The sequence below is a fragment of the Folsomia candida genome, unplaced genomic scaffold, assembly GCF_002217175.1.
Source record: "Folsomia candida strain VU population unplaced genomic scaffold, ASM221717v1 Fcan01_Sc004, whole genome shotgun sequence".
In the NCBI taxonomy this organism is placed as follows: Eukaryota; Metazoa; Arthropoda; class Collembola; order Entomobryomorpha; family Isotomidae; genus Folsomia; species Folsomia candida.
Genome location: NW_019091196.1, coordinates 2108679 through 2132125, shown reverse-complemented (window position 1 = coordinate 2132125; position 23447 = coordinate 2108679). Strand labels below are relative to the sequence as shown.

Sequence of the window (23447 nt, the reverse complement as noted above, 5' to 3'; positions counted from 1 at the left end):
GAAGAATATGGCGTCATCTGTTTAATGGTTTTCATAGTATTGCACTTCAAAATTTATATTTTCGGCAAGGAATTTTTCCATGTTTTTGACGAAAGTTAAATTTTTTTGTAAGACAACGGAATTGAATCTTAACCTCTTTAGGACTGCTAATTTTTAAATAAAATTTCCCTTCGGTACGATTTTGATTTCATAATTATACCTGATAGCAACCAATTAAAATTTTCTACCAGTTTCCAATATTCGAGTTTTTGACGAAAAACACGAAAAATCCACTTTTAACATTGGTCGGTATAGGGAAAATTCCAAAATTTTGGGAGAAAATGTCGAAAAAAATCCACTTTTCACCATCGGGTTTTCCACAAAATACCGAAGAAATTTTTTTTTTTTTAAACTTTTTTTCTTGAATTTTTTTTCAAATTTTTTTGGTAGGAATTTTACTATAGTGTTGTATTAATATTTCAATGTAAGTAAGTTTGAAAACTCTAACCTGTCACATCTTAATAATAGGATTTTCACTAATTGAACTTAATATTTTAATGATTTTTGGCCCGGAAGGTTTCCATATTTCTTGTAAAAGTGAAATTTTGGAAAAAAATCGGGACTGATTTTGTTTCTACTTAAATTTAAAACAGACAATTTTGTTATATTGTTTTAATTGTTCAGGTTCAAAGATCCAACCCAAACGTAATGCTTTTGGATTTAAGCAAATTAAGAAATTTTTTGCCAGAGTTAATTTTATGTAAGCACGATTTAAACATTTATGATATTTTCATCAATTTTTGAAAATATTTCGGTTTTTGTTTACCTTGCACGTTGAGCGTGACGATGGTATGATCGGACCCGAAAGGGTTGGAAGCTCGGCATGAATAAGCTCCAGAATCGCTCCGGTCAACGGAGGCTATCAATAATTCGGATAAAATACCATCCTCCAATTCTTGCTGGCGAAACGTGTACCTAAAAATAGAACAATTTGGTCAAAAATATTTTTTTTAATTTTCAGGAAATTTTGGTATTTTGAATAATTTGAAAATAAGTGATCTTGTAATGATTGAATCGGGTCATGCGGTATTTGTAAGGTTGTCCCATAATTTGAAAAAGTATGCAATTTGCAAAGTATGTAATTTTCAAAAGTGTACAATTTGTAAAAATCTTGCTATTGTAATTAAATTGGTCCACTTTGTTAGACAAATATCAAAATCGGTGCTAATGTGACATCAATTTTGTTATTACGTAATTTACACTGAGGCAATTCACGCAGTCCTTGGTAGCTTTGTAAAATCTGTAAAATCCATCAACTTACAAACTTCTTCAAATATTTTTGAGGAAAATAGGCTTACACGTTTTTGTACACTTACTCACATCAAAGGCGTCCTTTTATTTAGTAAAACGTATGCATTCAAATTATTTTACAAAATGTAAATAATTTACAAAGTTGCAAAGAACTACGTGAATTGCCTCAGTTCACTAGCCCAATTTTGCGACTACTTTATTTACAGTGTTAAATTTTCGAATTCATAGTTTGCCATTTAAAATATAATTAATAAAATTGGAAATAAATTTTCACCTGTGATTCCAATGTGGCCCAATTTTGCCGTGTTTGTTGCCCCATTCGATCAGAATTGGAAGGTCGCCACCGACTCGGCAGCCAAGAATCGCTTTCTCCCCGACTCGCACGGAAATCACGGCGTTTCCTGCTTGCTCATCCGGATTAAATTTGGCAGGTGCTGGAACAAAAATATTTAAGTCATGCATTCAATTAGCGAATTATTTTGTACTGATTGTGCAAATACTATTGAGAAAATTCAGTGGTACAGTTCCTTCCACTGAAAATTGTTATTACCTTTCATACGTTTTTTAGTCATGTAACAACGACTTTTACCGTTTTTTGTGCAATAATATGTAACCAAATATGATATAGATACAGATAGTGCAGTACATAAAAACTCTTGGAAATTAAGTGAATATTGTAAATCCTGTATTTTTTTTTAATTCCGTGTTTCATAAATTTTGTAAAATCTGTCGATTTTGCAAATTCTGTAGATTTTACAAATTCTGTAGTTATAAATATGCTAAAGCTTATATCGGAAAATCTACTCTATTTTTCCACTAGCGTCCATTACTGTTATTTTTGTAGCATAAAGTAGTCTTCTCAAATATCCATGAAATATAATGAAGTAATTTGGTCTCTGATATTTTTATAGGAAAATTTTTACACTCTTCTAACTACTAAATCTACTTCTCGATTCTCGATCTGATCTCGATTTTTTTCAACCATCAAATTATCAATAAAAAGTGAAAGCAAAATATTAATCAAGCTTAAAACCAAACCGCATACTAATTTTCTGCAAAAAGTGACTGACTTCCAACCAATTCCCACTTAATCAAATATCTCCCGGAGAAAGTTCCCAGCTCCATGGCAGATTTAATCCAATCCATAAATCAGACAATCTCGAGACAAGTTTCTCTTTTGGCTACTTTCACCTCGCCACCTTTTTGGCTCACGTCATAAATATTATCTTATCTTCGCCTCATCTCAGCTCATGATTCGATTCTACACCTTCTTCTACACTCACTTTTTACTTACATTCATCAATATTTACACAGATGGGAAACTTTCTCTGAGCAAGAAAACCTAGATTTTCGTTTTTTCTTGTTCAACAAAGTTTTTTTCTCCTTTGGCAAAGGTAACAAAGCGGAAGAGTGATATTTTCTAGCCTGGGGAGACAACTCACTCGAGACAAAACAGGACTCGATTCGCTTTCACTTTGTGCTTTCTCTTTGATTTTGCAGGGGCAGGAGTATCAGTGTCGTGTACATTACGAGAGGATGGGCGTAGCTTATCATCAGTGATGAGTATATAGCCGGGGGATAGCAATAGGTTTGCAATGCAGTGTTTTTTGGTTTTTATTTTTTTATTTGGTTCAATGTGTTTTTTATGTAACGGGTTAGTCACAATACGGTGTGTCTTTTTAGTAAGTTTTTTTTCAATTTTCGCAATTTGTTTTTCTTTTATGTGCCAAAAGTTTAATTTCTCAACCCTTAAATTCGAAATTTGCTGTGTAGTTTAAACGTCGTGGGAAAAAAATGTGAGAAACATAAATTTAGTAATTTAACTTTTCAGATAACCCTTAACTCTTTGTCTTTAGATGTGTAATTTTAGAAGTTATCAATTATGTCACCCAGTGCTTGGTACCATTGTAAAATCCGAAAATTCTGTAAACTTACAAACTGTTACAAAATATTTCAAAGGAAAAGTAGTCAACAAATTTGTGTAAACACTTGCTCAGATTAAACGCATCTCCTTATGTTGTAAAAGTTTATTTTTTTTTACAAAACCTACAGATATTCCAAACTTACAAGAACTGAGTAAAGTGTCTCACAATTAGGAATCGTGCTTTTTTGTTTTTTTAAGGATTTTTTTTAGCAACTGTTTTGTCCATTAGTGTTATCAAGTAAAAAATAAATGTCAAAAGATCTCGCACCCATTTTCACTTCAAACACGAAAAGCACCAAAAGCTCCATGGCCGAAACCCTGTTTGTGCCTTTGAGTAAATCGCCCCTCTCATCCATTCACGTAAGGCGATAACAGTAAAACATTTACGGAGAAAGTTGTCCAAGAAAGCAGGCGACTTCTTCTCCCAGTCCCACTTTTACTCAAATATTGACAACCTCCCCACTCAGAGATAAGCTGATAAATAGATAACAGCCAAAGTTTGCATCCACAACAACTTTCTTTCTCCTCCTCCTCCTCATATTTAGATTTAGTTGGGGCGGGTAACCGAAAACCTAACCACAAAACCCGTGTAAGATGTTTCTTTAATCAAGACACAGCAACAAGAAGAGAAGAATAGGAAATGCATCTCTTGTGTAAATTTGATCTCGGAAACTTTGCCCACTTTAAAGGTCGAGTCGGTTTTAGAGTTGTACTCGGACTGATGTCCACACTCTTAGAAAACTGGTATTAAATCATTACTGACCAGAGGACGTGTATATGATTCTACCGGCACTGGTAATGACGGGAATTACCGTTTAGAATTGAAAACTTTACCGCTCAGAAACACACTACTACCAATCGGGTAGGAAGTTAGATATTACTAAATCAATACCAGTGCATGTAATTTATGACACGTCCGATTTGCCTGCTAAGAAGTTAAATTATGGCAAAATACGCAAAATATAGGGCAAATATTTTCAATTAATCTTTTGCGGTAAATTTAAACCAGATTTCAACATTTTGAAATTCCTCACCAATGCCAGATTTTGGTATAAGGATTTATAAGGAACCTAAATTGCATGTAATAATTACTGATAAAATTAAAATCCACTTTTGGCACGTTAGTTATCCAATTTACGTGAAAAATTCAAAAGGCATAAAAATATATATATTTCTGTGGATCTTTTTGAAAGAAATGAATTGCATAATTCACTCTGCCATGGCTGAAAAACTGCATTTATTTTATTGCATGCCCTGGCCATCCTGCAACTCTACTCACTCGCTGTTATGCAAACCCCATAAATAGTTGGACTTAACCGTGCACACATATCTGCAACAATTTCATTACATTGAGCTCTCCTCAAGTGCCGAACTTTTTTCTGAAGAAAAGAAAGTCTTTAACAAAACAAACTTTCCCCGCCAAGAAAATATCCTCAGTAGTTTAAAGGAGTAAATTGGAATGAAATGAAAGTCAGATTTCTGAGGAGAAGGAGAAAATAAGTGAAAATGATTCTTTTTCTGGTTTTCTTCTTAAAAAACTAAATAAAAAAGAAGTGGAAAATTCAAAAATACACCGACAATTTTGTACATAGTTGGAAATGTAAAAAAGTGAGCTTTCTTTGGATTTCTTTAAACTGGAAAAGAGGAAAAATTAGAAACAAATACTGGGAAATTTTAAAACGAAGTCGGAAATTTAAAAAGAACTTTCTTTGTATCCCTTTTAGAAGACTAAAAAAGAAGTGGGCAATTTAAAAAGAGAGAGCTTTCTCTTGAAAGACTACACACATCTTCATAAATTCCAAGATAAGTCATTGTTTTTAACGACGCTTATCTGCAAACCTAAGTAAACTTTCTGCTTCATTGTTCCCAGATTAGAAGGACCACACACGCACTCAGGCCTCTCGCGGGATTAGACTTTCTCCTAATACTTTTGGTCTTAACTTTCAGTTTTACTCACTCGACTTTCCCAACTTTCTCCCTCTTTCTTCATGCCGTCATCTAATTAATCCGGGTAATTAATTAATTATAGACAGACTCGTTTTCGGGTGGTGGCCTTTCTCCGACCCGCGAGAAGAAGAAAGTGAAAGCAGGGACAGGGGGCAGCCAGCAGGTTATGTTTTGTCATTGTCGCATTATGCAAATTAGGGTAAGCATGACACTCAAAAGTAAAGTAGACAAGATTTCGAAATCCGTACACTAACCGTTCACTTTGAGGAAGATGACTTTGGAGAGGCCGGAGCCCACGTCGTTTCTCGCCTCGCACAGATAATTCCCCTCGTCCGATTTTCGAACTTGGTCGAATCTGATGGTGCCGTTGGCGAAGGGGGACGAGCTTCCGGTGGGGGAAAGGATGTCCTTGTAGTCGCCCGGCTGCATGCCTGCTGAGGGAGAGATAAGAAAATGAGAAAATGAGTTATGTATTGAAAGCAAGATGAGGGAACAAGGAAAAATGTTTAAAAATTTGGTAAGGTTTGATCAAATATGTTTTTATACTTCAAATTGGTAATAAACCAAAATTAAGTAAATTTTGTAAAATATTTTTGGTAATTTGGGTTGGTACCACATATATTTTTTACCAATTATCGGGTGACCAAATTGTGAAAACACAAACAAATAAATTAACAACACAATTGGTAACAATAATTATCAAATTAGAAATAGATACATAAATAAAGACAGTTATTAGGAAACAAATTGGTAACGAAATTTGTTACCGCAAAAAAAACTCGAGCGTAACGAATACTTTTTTATTTATTTCCACCACAATGAATAAATACCGTACCAGTGGCCCTTTTCCAAGTGATTGACGGGGTGGGATGACCCTCGGTTCGGCACTGAAGTGAAAGCGAGTGACCCGCCGACACGTTGACGTCTCTCGGCTCCAAAATCCACTTCGGCGGAACTGCAAAATTATCCACCATTAATGATCGCTAATTTCAACTCATTGCCCATTTCTGGGTAGTCTCGGATCATAGGAGAACACAGAATTGGGGCAACTTACTTAATTATCATGGCGTGGATCATCTTTACTATATTACGCTATGCATAATCTCCATATTTTTTGCAAACCGAAAAATATGTACAAGGGTTTTTGAATACTAAATAGGTTTCTGGAATTTAGCCAAAATTCTGCACTCTTTTCACACACAGAATGACACAGATGTTATATCTTTTTCGCAATTTTATAATTGTTGCACAGCTTGAAACATGGTTGTATTCTAACGAGTTAAAGATTTTTTGCAAAAAATTTTCCCCTTGTGTTTTCCATCATGTGAAACGATGTATTATGCAATTCTCCTACTTTTTCAACATTTGTTTGCGAAATTATTTTCCTTTTTCACAAATTAGTTTTAAATCATGTTACATAATGCATTCTGCAATCCCATCTATTTTTTCACTTTTCTGCAATCATAATTTTTCGCATGGTTTCGCAAACTATGCAAAAACTCATTATCAACATTGCCGACTTTATATTTTCCCTTAGAAAACTAGGCCGACTTTCACTCACTGACTTTCTTGACCTGACTTTCCCTAAAATTTGACCACCAGCCGAAACTTCATTTTCCATCGAGATCAACTTTCTCCGTCGGCTGCCCACAAAGAGACAAAGACGGATATGAAATCGAACCCGCTGGGTTTACGGGGCAGTGGCCGCGGAAGCGTGGAGATCATGTCCCCACCGTTATTCGATGTCCCCATCATCTGCAATGTTATATAAACCTCTCCCTGCCCTATCCTGGAATATTAATACCCCTACGGCTTCCACGATCACTGTTTCGGGGAGGAAGTTGAGTCGCTATTACGGCGCTTAGTGAGACATGAAGTTGGTATTTTTCCTCTCGAAAGTAAACGCGTGTCATTAATCTTCTCGCAGAAAAACCAATCTCATCTCCCAATCCACTCCACAAACGCATCGCTTGACTCGCCGCCCCCATCTCCCACCCAGCAGGACAGCGGAATGCGGCAAGGTTTGCAAAAATGTGTAAAAGTTTTTAATTATTGCAGAATAAAAATTGACAATTAACATGCCAAATTTATATGCCGAATCGGCATTGCCGATTGACACATACAAAGTTATGGAGAATATGGTTTATACAATTTAGGTGTCGTAGTTTCAAGATCTTGTTTTAATAAGAAATAACCAACTGGTTTCGATACGTTTTAATGTTATTTTTTTGTTGGAATTCGTCGCTTCTCTCCAAAACATGGGACAAATATTAAAAAAACTCTTTAATCATTGCAGAATACAGATAAAAACGGACAATTTATTTGCCAAATTTATATGCCGAGGAACAAATACAAACTTTCAGAGCATACTAACCTTACTGTGCAGATTTTCTTGTCTATCAGCACTAAGAATAAGAAAAATAAACTCACCTATTTTAAAAAATACGAAAAATTATAAGATCCCCCAAAAAATACCAGAACTTAATAAACGAAAAATAATCAGATTAAAATTAGACAATTTTACCCCCAAAAATAAAATCTCCCAATCCCACGAACCCTGTGACACTCAAGTGGTCAATCTTGCACTCGTTCGCAGTCCAACTTTCTCCTCAGCTTTCTCCGACTTTCTCATTTCTCTCCCTCACTCCTGCATCTCTCCCGATACCCGGGCAATGAGCTCCTCAAACCCGAAAACACATTATGGCATTTGGCAGAGGAAATAATGGGACGATTAATTCCCTCTTCGGCCTCCTCCCACAGCCACCAACGTAAGAGATTCACGGCCAGAAAACCATCCATCCGTCCATCCAACCGCCAATTCTTTCCCCTTTTAACGAGATAAAGAAGTCCCGGAAGCGCGATTTAGCGCGACGTGACACATTTTTTACGTGTTTATTACCCACATCAGACGTACTTCGGGACGAGGAGGATTTTTTTCGGGGAAGAATGCCATCATCGAAAATTATTCAAAATTCAAAATGCCCAATTTTATGGGATGAGGTGGTACAGGACAGATGTTGAAATTATGTAAAATTGGGGATAAATTATTCATCTGGATTTAGGGGAATGTTTGTAAACTGTGCAATTTTGATAAAATTTTTGTAACTTTTAATAAAAAACATTTGTCAATTTTTGACAATTTTGTTATAAATGAACTTATCTTGAACTGATCAACTTCTACGCAAAACCCATGTGTTTAAAACCTACGCGTACAATTCAACTTCATAAATTCTACAGAAATCACAAACGTCGTTGTGATCGGTCAAATTGTTATTTTGAAAATTTTAATCATTTTACCACTTACAAGCAAAGACCACTTTTGGAATAGGTAATCCAATATAAAATTCATTATTCAAAAATTGGCTAAATTGTGCAAAATTGTTTACTCACTTTGCACCGTAAGCTCGGAAGAATAGTGTTCTCGTCCCGCTGAATTTTCCGCGATGCAGGTGTATTTCCCTAAATAAGGAAATTTCAAAATTAGCTATTTTACCCAAAATTTTAACAATTAATTAAATGAATTAATTTCCCGCACCGTTATGGACAGAAGAAAGCGAATCGATCACCAATGTTGAGGAATACTCGTCCGGAACTCGAATCATAATGCCCTGTCAAATTTGACTCAAGTTAATTTACATGTAACAAGAGTTATCGACAGATAGATAAGCACGAAGACAATATAAGACCTCTGTGTGTGGGGACTAAAACGACAAATTTACACGATTTTTTGCTGTTTTTCGACTCCGAAAGATCATTTTCTCACATAGAAGTTACAAAAAACTGGATAAGTATTCTTATCCAATTTACTGATCAAATTATACTACATTTTCGAGCCGTTTTGCATCGATTAAGACGACACCTGTGTACTCACCAAATTTGGGGACAGTTTTAAATAATTTGTCACTAATTAATTTTATGAAACTCTGTGAAGCCTTAAATTTCGCGTTTGTGTGCTTTTTGTTAGTGAAGCTTGAGCCTTATTTGTACTCTAACAGGGGGATCCTTTACAGAAATTGATACCTTTATCAATCCCCACGTGGAGTATACAAGTTTGTAAAGTAATGGATAAATTCATTTTTAAATATAACTATTTGTCATTTTTGTAAGAATAGGAAGTCGATTTAGCAAATTAAATATAAAAAAGGATGGTTGTGAAAACTCTAGATACATATATTGTGGAATTGAATATTCAAAAAGTGAATACAAATTTATTATGATTTCAAATCGATGTTTAAAAAATCGCAAATAACGTAAAAAAAATTGAAGGACAACTTAAAAAAGTCTAGTTCGATCATTGACAACGAAAATGTGGTATCAAAATGGAATTCTTAATTTTGCACTCTTTTCACAGCTTAAAAGGATCAAATTGGCAAATATGGTCGCACAATCTGAAATGATATTTCATACATAATTTCTCAGTTTCTGCATGGATTTTTCTTTCACAAATTTTTCAACCCACACTCGTTACTCCTTAATTGATAGGATTTTGCAGTAATTTGGCCCATGCTTATGTCAATTTTTGTCAAACTCACATTCGTTACTCCTAAATTTCTCAGATTTTACATGAATTTTTCTTTTCAAATTTTCCAACTCACATTGGCCACTCCTCCCGAGATTGGTTTCCCCTCGAATTCCCAGACGAGATCGATGGGTCGATCGCCCTCGAGCAGTTGGCAGGAAACCGCCGCCCGCATTCCTTCCCGCAAAATCGTGTTCATGAACTGGAACGGCATCAGCTTCGGCGGAACTGAAGACACAAATTTGGTTCGGATGTAAATCCAACCGTGATCATCACCAATTTCGAGGAAGACGAAATTTTATGGGGTACTTTGTATCATGAAAAATTTATGTCGTAGTAAAATTTATGGGATAAATGAAACCATGAGAAATATTTGAGTGGCGAAGAGAAGATCAAATTTTGTCACAAATTGACCATCAAAAAGATATCATGTCTAAATTTAGGAGAAGAAAGTTTGATGAAATCGGGCCGTTTAATAAAGTTAAAATTTTTGAAGGCAAAATTTGCGTATCAATTACACAATTAAAACACAGTAGAACTTTGTAAAATCCGTAAAATCTGTAAACTTACAAACTTTCACAAATATTTCTGAGGAAAACTAGCCACCAAAATTTTGTAAGTTTACTCGGATCAAGAGAGTCTTTTTATTTTGAAACAGTTTGAATCCTACATAAGGCATTTTCACAAAATTTACGGATTTTATAAAGTTGCCAAGGACTGCGTGAATTGTGTCAGCTTGTCAAGGTACACTGATTTAGGTTGTACGAATACGAATTGTTTATTACAATTGTGAAAATCGAAATTCTGGAGAGATAAATTTAAAGATTTTTCAAATTTTTGGATCTTTGGAAGTTAGTCGCTCGTATAAATATGGAGTTTAATTCATCTTAAAAGTGTTACATTCAATTCAATTTGAAAATAAAATTCAATGTGGCATTAAAATTTCACAATCACAAAATTTTTCACTCCTATCTTTGTTGACCGGTAAATTGTGCAAATTTATAAAATTTGGAGACACAGGTTAACAAAAAAATGTACTCTGATTTTTCTATTAATTCAAGTAAATGTAGGTATAAACTTTTACGGATTTTATAAAAATTCAAATTTTGCGTAATGAGTAATTTACGTAACTACTAATATTTAATAAATTACGCGAAACTAACCGACAACACGAAGGTGAATGTCTCTGGAGGAAATTTGTCCTTGTCTGCCCTTCGCGTGGCAGGTGAGGATCCCTTCGTCCGTTTTCTGAAGGTGCTCCAAAATCAGCGTTCCGTTCGGGTAGACGCGCTGCATTCTCGTCACGGGCAGAAGACTGCCGCCTAAGGTGTGCGAAAAGTTCAATAATGCCCGGTTATTCATTACGAGCTCACGTTTTTAAATTTTTAGAAAACTAAATTCGTGTTTCGTTTTTTGCGGGTTTGCTACATTTCTTGAACTGCAAAGCATGAAAGAAAAAAATGCAGGGTGGAAATTTATAAAACATTTCTTTAAATGTATCGTAAACACGCCGTTTTGGGAAACTTCAGAATTCTACTTATTCATTAATATTTATAGATACTTGTCGTGTTTTTTCATAATTATTTTCCAGTTCGATACCGTTAAGGATAAAGTTATACTTGTCTGCAAACCGTATCATTTTATTAGTTATCAGTTACCTCTCTCCCAAGAAATGCTCTCGATGGGATATCCTGAGACGGGGCACTGGATCTGCAAATTCTTCCCAGCCACACCCTTTATCGGAGGAACGGGTCGGACAAAAGGGGGACCTGAAAGAGCAAACTTGGAATAAAAAATTTTACTCATTTAGTATAAACAAAATTGAAACTCGCATCACACACATTTGCCGACAAGTTTAATTTTGTCGGCAAATAATGGTTACGAACATGGTAATAGTGTTTCTGTCACAAATTTAAAATAATTCCCTTACATAAATGACCCATTATTTAATTTAGGGGAAACTACTTTCTCTCGCGAAAATAACACCACATTTTCACAACCACAAAATTACCCCGATTTTTTATTACTTTCTCCTCGATCGGGATAAAAAGTAAATTGAGTGATGCAATAAAATAAACTGGTTTACCCACAAATGAGATAAATCGCCTGAAAAAAGACGCGTTACGGACACAAGTAACATAATACATGGGGAAAGTTGAAGTTGAGGAAACATTTAATGAAATGCGACACAAGAAGAGAAAAGAAAGTCAAAGTCGAGTTGTCAACTTTCTCCGGGTTTCTTTTCCCTGGTCCCACACACTAAATAAATCTGGGACAGAAGTTTGAATTTTGCTGTAAACAAATTATAACCACGCTGGTTACATGATAAAATTGCCAGAATACCGGGTATTTAATTTTCTGTGTAAACAAATGCTGCCAGTAAACTTCTGATTATTTTGTCTCGATTATTTCAACGAACTTTACATACACTTCATACTGGCCTAGTTTTTCAGACTATTAAGAGTGCCCGAAACTGATCCAGCTTATTTAAATGGACAATAAATCATTTCTGGAAACCTTTCTCTTTCCACTTTCTCCTCGAAAATGCACTAAATCCACTCGAACAAGGAGTACTTTTCCTAAGAAGGGACATTATTTTACTGCTCACACTTTCTCTTCCGGGACAAAGTACGGACTTTCTCCCACGACACGAGTTTCCAGTGAAACTGAACAAGAGGGTCAACTGCCACTTTTATTGCGAGCACTTCCCCCGACTTTATTTTACACTAAATGTCATAAAAAATATGATAAATTGGAGATGATGCGGTCTGATTTGTGTTCGTGTGGAGAAAAGATTTCGTTACGAGGGTTCATTGTTCTTGTACGCGATAAAAATAAAATATGCTAATTTTACAAGGTTTTTTTGGGGGGAGGGGGTGATCTTTAAGGGAGGATAATGTGATTTTTTTGTGGGGAGGATATTTGAATTTGAACTAGTTTGAGGGATGCATGACATTAGTTTTGGACAAACTAAATTTTGATAATTTTTATAAAGTTCTATGAAATTTGATGAATTTTAACCGAATTTTGAAGAGTATTTAATGAAAATTAGTAGCGATGCATGACATATGGAGGGAAGACAATTTATTTTTTTTTATTTTTGTAAATTTTAATAAATTTTATCTCCATTTTGGAGTAATTATTATAGGTTTGACACGTGGATTTGGGAAAATTCATACGTCTTAACAAGCATGCTGGAAATTTTCAGAATTGATTTTTTAGCACAATTCAACCATAAATATATACAATATCAGCAAATCAGCAAACTTCATAAATCCATAAAATCCGTAAACTCACAAGCTTTTACAAGGATGTTTAGCTTAGAAATATTTGTAAGCTTACTCATCCTCAGATGAGAACGGCATCTTGTTACTGATATTGTGAAAATTTAGTAAACTAATTTTACAAAGTTTAAGGGTATCACAAAGTTAGCAAGGCTTGGGTGAAAAGTCGCAATATCCAAATAAATGTTGTGAATAAGTTCCACGACATGTTGTTATTTTCTTAAAACAATAATCCCGTCTTGTTTGTGAGATGATATTGTTCACCATTTCCAAATTAAACTTAACGAAGTTACGATAGTAAATAGCACTTTAATTCATTTGTATATTTTTGTCATACTTTGTTACAAAAGTTACAAAGATACTCTTAACTTGTTTTTCTAATTTACATGTAAAAATTAACGTGGTTACCATAAATGTTGAGTCTTCCTGTGTGGAAAGCGATGCCCATGGCGTTTCTGGCCTGGCAAGCATACAGCCCGCCGTCCTCGTCCCGGGCCTGCGTTATGTTCACGTGCGAGATCACATGGTCATGAATCGTGACGTATTGGCCGACCAAAAATCTGTAAGAAATTGGTGAAAAATTAATCACAACTTTCTGAAAATAGCAAAAATGGGCGTATGTGGAGTGCAATTGAAAGATATAAATCTCCAACAAGGATTGATGGAAAAGTTCTTCAGGAATTTTGAAACCCATAAAATCTTTTAACAAATGTCGAACATTGGAAATTTTACGAAACGTTATGAAATTACCTATATATAAATTTTTGAACATTATGTTAATAACAAGATGTTATAAAGCGAAATGACGCTCTTCATCTAATTATTTTAATAAATTCCATAAATTTTTCAACAATCAAATTTGGCGTTAAACCCATTGATACGTTTATTACATTAAACAAAAACTACAATATCGCTGGCTTGCTTTTGAAACTATTGGGAATTGTGAAAGTCTACACTTTGACTTAAAGTAAAATTTGTTAAAAAAACTTTCGCAGGCAAGAGAAACAATTGAGGCAATTCACAAAGTCCTTGGTAACATTGTAAAATCCGTCAACTTTTACAAATTATTTCGAGAAAAATTAGCTTCAAAAATTGTGAAACTTGCTCAGACCAAGGGTAAAAGTGTATAAAACAATTTTACACAATTTACGGATTTTACAAAGTTAACAATGACCGCACGAATTGCATCAATATGAATCTCGTCTAACTTGATAGTGCAAGTTGTGCGTCTAACAATGGAGGTCTCCCAACGTATGCTCACAGATTTGAACCAAATTAGCGTCAATCGGTCACAAATATAATTAGGTTGAAATTTGCAAATGGAACTATCTGCCAATGCGCAGGTTTGGCGGAGATATTTGCGTAAAAGGAGGAGAAAACGCATCCTCCAGGCTGGGAAATTTGTCGTTTTCCAAATTTGCTGCGCCTTTTTCCCGCCTTGGATGCAAATATCTCCGCTAAACCTGCGCATTGGCAGATAGTTCCATTTGCAAATTTCAACCTAATTATATTTGTGACCGATTGACGCTAATTTGGTTCAAATCTATGAGCATACGTTGGGAGACCTCCATTGTAAGTTAGAATTTTTGCTTTCTCCACCCACCTTTCACTTTCCGGCAGTGCGAAGCCGTCCAAAGTCCATGTGAATTGCGGGGGTGGATTTCCGACGGCGGTGCATTTCAGCGATACGGAAGGACCAGGTTGGATCGTTTGTTCAGAAAAGCGATACAACAGCTCGGGCAGGACGGCTGAGAAAAATGTGAAAACAAAATTGGGACACACCTTCATTTATAAATACAAATTGTAGGTTCATAATACAAAAAAAATTATGTGCTACTGTTCGTTCAAAAAATAGAGGCAGAAAATCTGAGAGGTTATCTGGTTACCTGGAACATGCATTTTTTAAATTTAAATACTTTTCTCAACATTTTTTTGAACTGATAAATAGTACGCAGTAATTTTGAGAAATTTGAAAGATACTAATTGCAGGAATTTCAGGCGGGGATGTTTGTAATTCTGTAAGCTCTGTAAACTTTCGATTGTTTAGCAGGTAAAAATCTATTGTGCCATTTTATTTTAGACACTTGTTCTCCCTAAACTTTTGATCCACTCTTTGCTACGCCTGGTATATCTGATACTCATAAAACGGACCCAAACTAAGGAAATAAATGAAATCTGGCGTGTAACTTAGGCAAAACTAAAAAAAAATAAATTCAAACTGGCAATTCTATTTCTATCAAACACGCAACCAAGAAAAGTTTTTGATTTGTGGTACACTGCGTAGATTAAATAGGTTACGTGAATCCCTTAAAAACTGCGAAGTTGAAATTTTAAAAACTTTCTTTCTTCAATTTTCATCAAAGTAATTACAAGCAACAAACATTTTTTCAAAGCTCTGCGTCATCCTTACATCCTAATCGTATTAACCTCGCATAATTTGAAAATTTTACAAATTTTCAGGTTCGGATTAATTACTACGTAGATACACCTAAAGAGCATCCACTAAGGTTTTTGACTGACGAAATAAAATGCTCAGAACTTTTTACACAGTTAATGCAATTTCAAAAAAGTTGCATATGTTTACTACCAAAGGGTTTGGATTGCCATACAGTTCAAATTTTAATGATTCAATTCCGCCGTCTGCTACAGTTTGCATTTTCTTCTTCCGATTTCGCGTCAAATTCCGCCCATAGACTGCACCTACTTTCAAGCTGATTTTCTTCCATCTGTTCTTAAATTTGTATGGTAAGGTATGTGGCTTTTCTGAAAGCTTAGAATATTTGGACTTAGTCAGCGCTCAGAATTTCTCAATTGGTCGCAGTTGAGGAAAATTTGGTGGGTTTCCATTTTTTGGCACATATTCAATTTTTTTCAGATGTCGGTACTCAGTGACCTTCTTGGCCTCATTGGACCTTGCGAGGTCAGGCCAAACAAAACTTTATTTTTTTATGATCTGTAGTAATAAAAGATTCCAATCCCCCTTTAATGCATGATTTAAGATAAACCTCCTGGTTTACAGTGCCCTCCAAAATGACGGGATCGGAAACATGACCAATGCCAGACTTGTGTTGCCAAATTCTTCATTTTTTTGGAAATTGGTCTTTCTTTTGGACTTTATCTTCATATTTTACTTCACAGGGGTTGGAACTATGGAAAAAATGCCTTCCTGGAAGATTTGAAGTGTCATCTGTGACGTGGGGCTCATCGCCCATGATGACCACTTTTCCCCGAATCTTCTTCAACAATTTCTTGCAGCATGCAAGAACCCTTTCCTGTTGTGTTGGTTTGTAAGTTGGTGCTGTTTTTTTGCCCTGGCTATAATCCCTAGTTTATGGACTTTGATTTTGCACAGATAGCTTTTTGAAATCTCGACCTTACTTGCGGCGCCAGCCGTTGTCGTTGATGGATGATTTTTGAAGATTTTTTAAATCCGATTTTTGATTTTTGTCGTCGATAGCTTTGCAGGTCGACCAGTGGGGACTTCGAATTTGAGTTCATTCGATTCCTCGTACTTTTTTATGTAAGAGTTGACATTTGAATGAGGAATACCTTCTTGCTTGAAAAAGTGCCAAGTGATTTTAAAATCATAGTTTGTTCGATTTTTGTGAAACTCAATCACTCTTTTTTTCAACTCTTGCCTTTCAACCCAAGTTTTTCTAGTCTTAGCCATGACTCAATAATTGGTGACATATATCGATGGAAAGCTTATAACTTGGTCTATTCAAAAATAATTTTTTCGAAATTTAATTTCGCTGTGTTCCCGCCTAGCGCGCCTTTGACGGGGCAGTCAAAAACCTTAGTGGATGCTCTTTAAAATATTTTTTAAAATTCAAAATTGAGCTTTATCCTTACATCCTAACCGTATCTGGGAAGAGTCCTGCCCCGTCGTGAAGTCATTGGAGGCGAGGCACTGGTACATCCCCGCGTCGTCCGGCTGAACATGGACCAATTTCAAGACTTCGCGAGGCTCCACTTGGAATCTGGGGGAGGAGCTGGGCCCGTTTTCCAGGTCGGCGAGGGCCACGCCGTCCTTGAGCCAGACGACGGAATGGACCGGCGAACCGGAAACGAGACATCGGAGCGAAGTGGATCGCCCCACGTCCACAATTTGCGTCGGAGGAGACACTTGCACGCGGAGAGGAACTGTATAAAAAAATCGTAATTTGTTAGGAAATTGGTGTCAAAAAATTTGTAAAGTTTTTCAAATCATTTAGAAAATTAAAAATTCCCATTTTATTACATCAATATGCGATAAGTTAAATTTGTAATGTTTGTAATAAGGATTTATTATCGATAAAATTTGCAAATTTGGAAATCTTATAAAGTTGACAAAACCGTGCTATAAATGTGCGAATTGGCAACAAGTAATCGTTTGCGGTTGATTTTTTTGAAAATATCTTGTATAGTCTGGAGGTCTAAAATTTAATTTTTGTATTTTTGTGATTAATTAGTAAACATGTCATGTCTGACAACTTTTTCACGGTTGACGGTGCAAATTAACTAGGAGTTTGATTCTCGTTGGATGAATTTGCAAATATCGCTGAGCATTTGGAGATTTTGTCGTTTGCAAATTGCATATTAATTAAATTTGTGATCGATTGACACCAATTTGCTCAAAATCGGGGATCATTCGCTGGGTGGGAGACGTCCATTGTATTTAAGCGTAAAAGGGCTACATTTTTTTTGTCTCACTTTCCCTTCTATATCCACCACAAAAGTCGCGTAATAATAAAGTCATAAATTAGGCTACCGCCACCTCGTAAGCTACTCTTCGTCACACGACACTTGGACTTGACGACTTTCTCGCCTTGTGAAATAAGCCAACTTTCACTTTGGACAGGACAGCGAACACGTAAATCCATCAATCAGTCCATTCTCAGCCAGGCATCCATCGAACAACGGGGAAAGTCGTGTCGTTCAAGGGAAACCTTTGCAGTCGGTACAGGTTCGCGCAGCCCGAGCCGACAGGCTTTATATAATCACGATAAAACTAATCCTCATTAGTGGATCTGTTAATTTATCACCAAATGATAGCAGTACTCAGGCCCCGTTCTAGGCCATGTGGCGCCCTAGGCAAAACTATAATGGCGCCCCTGCAGTACTCATGCCATCGGCGCTAGAAAGTACTTTTACTACACCTCACTATGGATATAATCGTACACATATTTTCGTTTTGCACTAATTTCATTTACACAAATGACAATTGTTTAAATAGGTTTAACTACAGATTTAATTTTAATTCTTGAAAAATGATTGACTATTATTATGGAACAGAAGCTTCATACTAACAGAGGAAAGGTGTAAGGTGGTTATCTCCGCAAGCTGAACAATGCATAATTTCGATATTTCGGTATTTCGATATTTCGATATTTGAATATCGAAATCCTGCAATTTATGAATTAATTTAATTAATTTCGGCCAAGAATTCCAACCAAGTATTGTGTAACCAAGAAAAATTCAATTTAGCAAAGTTGGGGGTGTAAGTAAGAGTTCAATTTTAGAAAATCTGGGATACAACCAATTCAAAATAATTGGATTTTGGAAACTTTGGGGGCGTAACCAAGTAATAACTGAAGTTTGGGAAGTTTGGGGGTGTAGCCAAGTTATAATTCATTTTTGGAAACTTTGGAGGTGTAACCAAGGTAAAATACAAAATTCAAATCTCGAAATATCGGAACTACCTACCCTAGGGGCGACTACTTGTAAATTATTAATCTCAAAAATAAGCGGTCCAAGTTTTTTGTTTTGCATGAAAATAAAATTGCAGCCAATACCTGGATTTTTCCAATTTCACCCACTTAAAAAATTCAGCACAATTTTTGCTTAGAATTAGTTCCCTTAAATCATAATAATTTGTTCACTTTCAAAAAGCTGATATTTTCGTGCTGCGAGATTTTCTGAAACTTTCAAGACTCAAAAACCATATGTTATAATTAAAAGTTAAAAAATGAGTTTCTATCAACTCCTGACTTAAGTAATTCTAAGCACAGCATTCTTAGTTCTCTTATTTCTGAGCGTGAACAATTTAAAATCGGCCCGGTCAAAATCGGAGATAACCACCTCACACTTCTGTATTTTAACTTACAATTTGTCGTGGACATTTAAAATTTGTAAGAATCCACAACTAATAAAAAATTCCGCAAAGAAATGAAATGAGAGAAAGTAATTCTGTTTTTATCTAGTGTACATACAGGGACGCCTGCCGGCGCCCCTCAAATTCTAGCGCCCTAGGCGGTTGCCTAGCTCGCCTATACCTAAAACGGGGCCTGGCAGTACTGACAAACCCTATTCAAATTTGACCAATTGTTGGGGTAAAAAAAACTTGAAAAACTACTTATTTCTCTGTCTAGAATTTATTTTTTTAACTGTGTAGGACTAAAATGCAAGGAAATGTAAAAAAACGATTTTCGTGTAACTTAACTGGATATGGTTATTTGTTTGGGACGGCTTTCGAGTAAAAATTGAAAATTTTCTGCTGAAACGTAAATCATTCCCGAGCAATTTTTTTAAGCCGTGTTTGTTTTACTTGTTTGTTCGAAAATCAAATGAAAAATAGCAATTCGAGTAAAATAATCAATAGTGTAACGTCACAAAGCTCGAATCTGTGTATTTCATCTCATTTCAGTCTTTTCATGTTCATTTGGAAGCCGCAACTCATTGGAACGGATCTAAATATATAATGAGTTTATACATCTGCGTTTTCAGAATTTTTCTAAAAAGGTATTGAAATCTACCACTGTTGAAAAGTTGAATTTTTTTAAGATTTGATTTATTTAGATTTAAATCTCATTTTACGATTAGTTGTATAAAATTAAAGAATAAATTCAGGTTTTTTGCCCCAATAATTATTTACTGTTTTTTGTGACCAAATTTCTTTAAGCAAAAATATTCGTCGCACATCGTTGAAATATTTACTAAATTCTGAAAAAACAATGTAACAGATTTACGTATGTATTTTCAAAACAATGGCGGAAATATTCCTAAATATTTCTAAATATTTATGATGTCTGAAAATCTACAAATATGCAATAATATGTGAAAATATTTTGAACTTTTTGTGATCTATGCGATTTAGCGAACACACCCACAAAGTTCCGTGGGTCATCATCAAATGAAAAAGTTGAAAATAAATACATTTTCGCCCTCTGATCATGCAATTAAACGGGAAAAATTGATATCAGCAAGTTAAATTTGGGTTATTACCCTTATTTATTTACGCCGATATTGCCTACACGGTGATGATTTTGTTACCAACTTGTCATCGTTTCTGGTATCTAATGTTTGTAAGCAGTAATAACAACATTGATTTATCGGCATTATCGGCAAATTGAACAAATTAATTGGATGGTATGCAAATATAAGTATCAAATATGTAATAAATTTTGAAAAAATATTCTTATATAAAGTTCAGGACAACGAAAGTACATATCCCTGCCAGGATTAGTTACGTTTTAACAATTTTGGAAAAAAAATAATAAAAAACGGCGTTGTTGATAATTTGAATTACTGATCATAAACAGACAGACAGAATGTCATCCTATTATGCGAGGGCTAGCTGAACATATTAATAAGTTGCAAAATAATAAATTTTGCACAAGTGATTTTTTATCAAATTCATCCTCAAAGATTAGCACAAGTTATCTAATCTCAAGGCAAGATATTTCTGTTCACCTGCCAGGACTAGTTGCGTTCATAAACTTTTGCCAACAAATAAAAATGGCGGTGTTGACAATTCAGATTGAAATTGAAACTATTGATATCAGATCACGAACAGCCAGCCAGCCATGTCGGTTACATGAGGCCAAGTTCCGCCTAAACGAAGAAAGTGAAAGGGAGTTCATTTCATTTTGGTGTAAATATCGCCCCCTCGGGTCTACTTTCACTTCATCTCGAAACAAATTTATTTCTACAATAAAACCATTTCTGTCCTGTTCCACTTTCACTTTGACTTTCTCTCCCGCTTCAAATCCCTCTTCGACTCGGATTGATTCCTCCTTTGACTCATTTCACTTACGAGTCAAGAAAGACATTTGTTAAGCTTTTTTTTGTTAAGATTGTGTAATGGATGGGGTGTTGTGATTGTGAAGTTTGACGAAATTAGCAATTTTTTGTAAGGATTTTTTTTGTGCATCTGAATTTTTTTTAGCCTTTAGCTAAACAAAACTCATTGTGAATTGTGATGATTAGAAATTTTGCAGAAACTGTATCTTGTAATTGTCCACGTTTTAGAAATTGGCCCAGAAATGTACCCATTTCAGAGTTGACAAGCTTACTTACCCCTCTAAGAAAACGTAAAATTTGAAGTATTAACCAAAATTATTAACCAAATTAATTTGACAATCAATTTTCTTTCAAAGTGTGTAATTTAAATAAATTTGAACTTACAGATTTTTCAAATAGTAATTTATAAAATATTTAGTACTTTGGAAAATCCAGAAATATTGTAAACTAAACGGAAAATATTATGAAGTGCTTTAGTGGTGAATGATAAATTCAAAAATTTCGAAATCATAGTTAATTAAAAGATACAAATTTTTCTTTTAACTTCTGTGAGGATGACCCAAAATCTTTTCAACTGTTTTTGTACCAAATTTTCACAGGTTTTTATGAACAACGTCTAACTTGTACTATAACAATAATATTAAATCTCAAATTTGTTTACAAGATTTGAAACAAAAAATAAATTTTATCTAATTCGATAATTATTATTCGAAAGTTTGCAAAATTGACGGTACTTGCCTAATTAATTGAGAGAAAGCTTACCAATATTATGAAATATGCAGTTCTCACTTTCAGTCATTTTCGACATTTTAAATTTCCAACTTCTTGGAAATGATTATTCAATGCGTAATTAATTTGTTTACACGCTAATTGAATTCGCATAGACGGACAAAATTTGAAATTTTATCAAGGAAATTGTACCCATCTTTAACTGGAGAATCTGATTGAATAATAAAAAATGCAAAATCATTTGCGAAAATGTGTCCAGTATGCAAATTTATGAATATAGGTATACATTTACCTTTTGATCGCTTAGATTGGTTTACTAACTCACTAATTGTTTTAAAGTTTTCAAAATTTACAGTAATTAATTTCTGTGACAAGTGGGATATATATTTTTTTCAAAAAAATTACCAAAAAAATTTTCAATATGCAACTTTCATGAAAATTTATTGCTTGTTATTTTGCTTAGCTTACCATAAACGACGAGTTGAACGACGGCTTGGTCGACGGAGTGGGAATTGTTGGCGCGGCAGAGGTACGAGCCCGCGTCCTGAGGCCGCACTTGCGCCACGTGGACCACGCTATTCTGCGGCGAGGAAGACGGTGACGAAGACGGCGGCCTTTTCGACGTGGGAAGAAGGTCAGATAAAACACCGTCGATTTCCCGATGCCACCTGAAATTCAGAAATAAAAACGAGGAAGTTAAATTTGTTTTGATTTGGAGAGAAAATTGTGTAGAATGTGTTATATTATTGGACTGAATTTTAATAAATGAGGTAATTCACTCAGGATCAGTTATTGGCAATAAACTGTAAAATCTATAAATTTTGTAAACAAATTATTCAAACTTTTACAAAATAAAAGACCCCCTTGATTTGAGAAAGTTTACAAAAATGTGTACTGTAAACTAATTTTCTCTTGAACCATTTGTAAAGTTTTGTAACAGTTCTGCAGAATCTACGGATTTTTGAATGTTACCAAGACCTACGAGAAGCGGCAGTCTGTTCAAAGTGGAAGTTATGTGAGATAAAACACCCTCAATTTCTCGATATAACCTGAAATTTAGTAACAAATAGAAGAAACTTGAAGATGTTTTAATTTGACAAGAAAATTGTGCCGAAAGCGTTGTATTATTCGGCCTAATTTCAAAAAGTATAATGGCAATTTTTAACTGATGCGAATTTGTTTTGAAAAAGCATGACCTGCTATCTCAAAATCATTACAAATATACTGCAAACTGTATATTTTTTAGTTACGAGCTTATTGTTACTCAAATTGAGGTCGACATCACACCATAATTACGTCTGGAAATTTACAAATACCAGTGATAACTCTGCCTGCTTTTTCCATAAAATTATCTATTTCCCTGATGGAATTTTCACGTAATTCGGAAAAGGAAGGATTATAAGGTTTTGAGAAATCTGAAGAGATGTTGTTTACCAAAATACAAATGTAATTATGAAATCACCAATATGTAAATAGTTACGTATTTTCTCCACGATTTTTGCAAATCGCAAATAAAATTTCAATTTAACGAAAATTCTTGAAAGCTCAGGGCAATTGTTTTGCTTAACTATTTTCTTTTGAAGTTGAATATGCAAACTCGTTTTGGAATCCTTGATATATTTATCCCCTCAAAAAAATAAATCTCACTGAAACGAATCTCGTTTGCCATTTGCAATTTTAAACTGGGTCAACAAATCTGTTGACTCAAATCCTCTTGACGTCAATCACTAGAGAAAGTACTTAAATACCTGCT

General features: G+C 34.8%; 1 protein-coding gene across 2 annotated transcripts in view; it reads right to left on the bottom strand.

The window, feature by feature from the left end:
* The window catches only part of LOC110848293 (Down syndrome cell adhesion molecule-like protein Dscam2), a 102887-nt gene that overhangs the window by 33578 nt on the left and 45862 nt on the right, over positions 1–23447 (bottom strand). The window contains exons 8-20 of one of the 2 annotated variants that reach the window (XM_035851022.1): positions 22163–22362; positions 16817–17107; positions 14568–14712; positions 13373–13524; positions 11339–11449; positions 10844–11002; positions 9757–9908; positions 8697–8769; positions 8552–8620; positions 5997–6116; positions 5416–5595; positions 1565–1724; positions 806–954 (exon numbers count right to left, since the gene is read on the bottom strand). In XM_035851022.1, coding sequence (XP_035706915.1) covers positions 806–954; positions 1565–1724; positions 5416–5595; positions 5997–6116; positions 8552–8620; positions 8697–8769; positions 9757–9908; positions 10844–11002; positions 11339–11449; positions 13373–13524; positions 14568–14712; positions 16817–17107; positions 22163–22362 — 1961 coding nt within the window. The remainder of the gene's footprint in view (positions 1–805; positions 955–1564; positions 1725–5415; positions 5596–5996; positions 6117–8551; positions 8621–8696; positions 8770–9756; positions 9909–10843; positions 11003–11338; positions 11450–13372; positions 13525–14567; positions 14713–16816; positions 17108–22162; positions 22363–23447) is intronic. The other variant, XM_035851023.1, reaches the window with a different exon arrangement.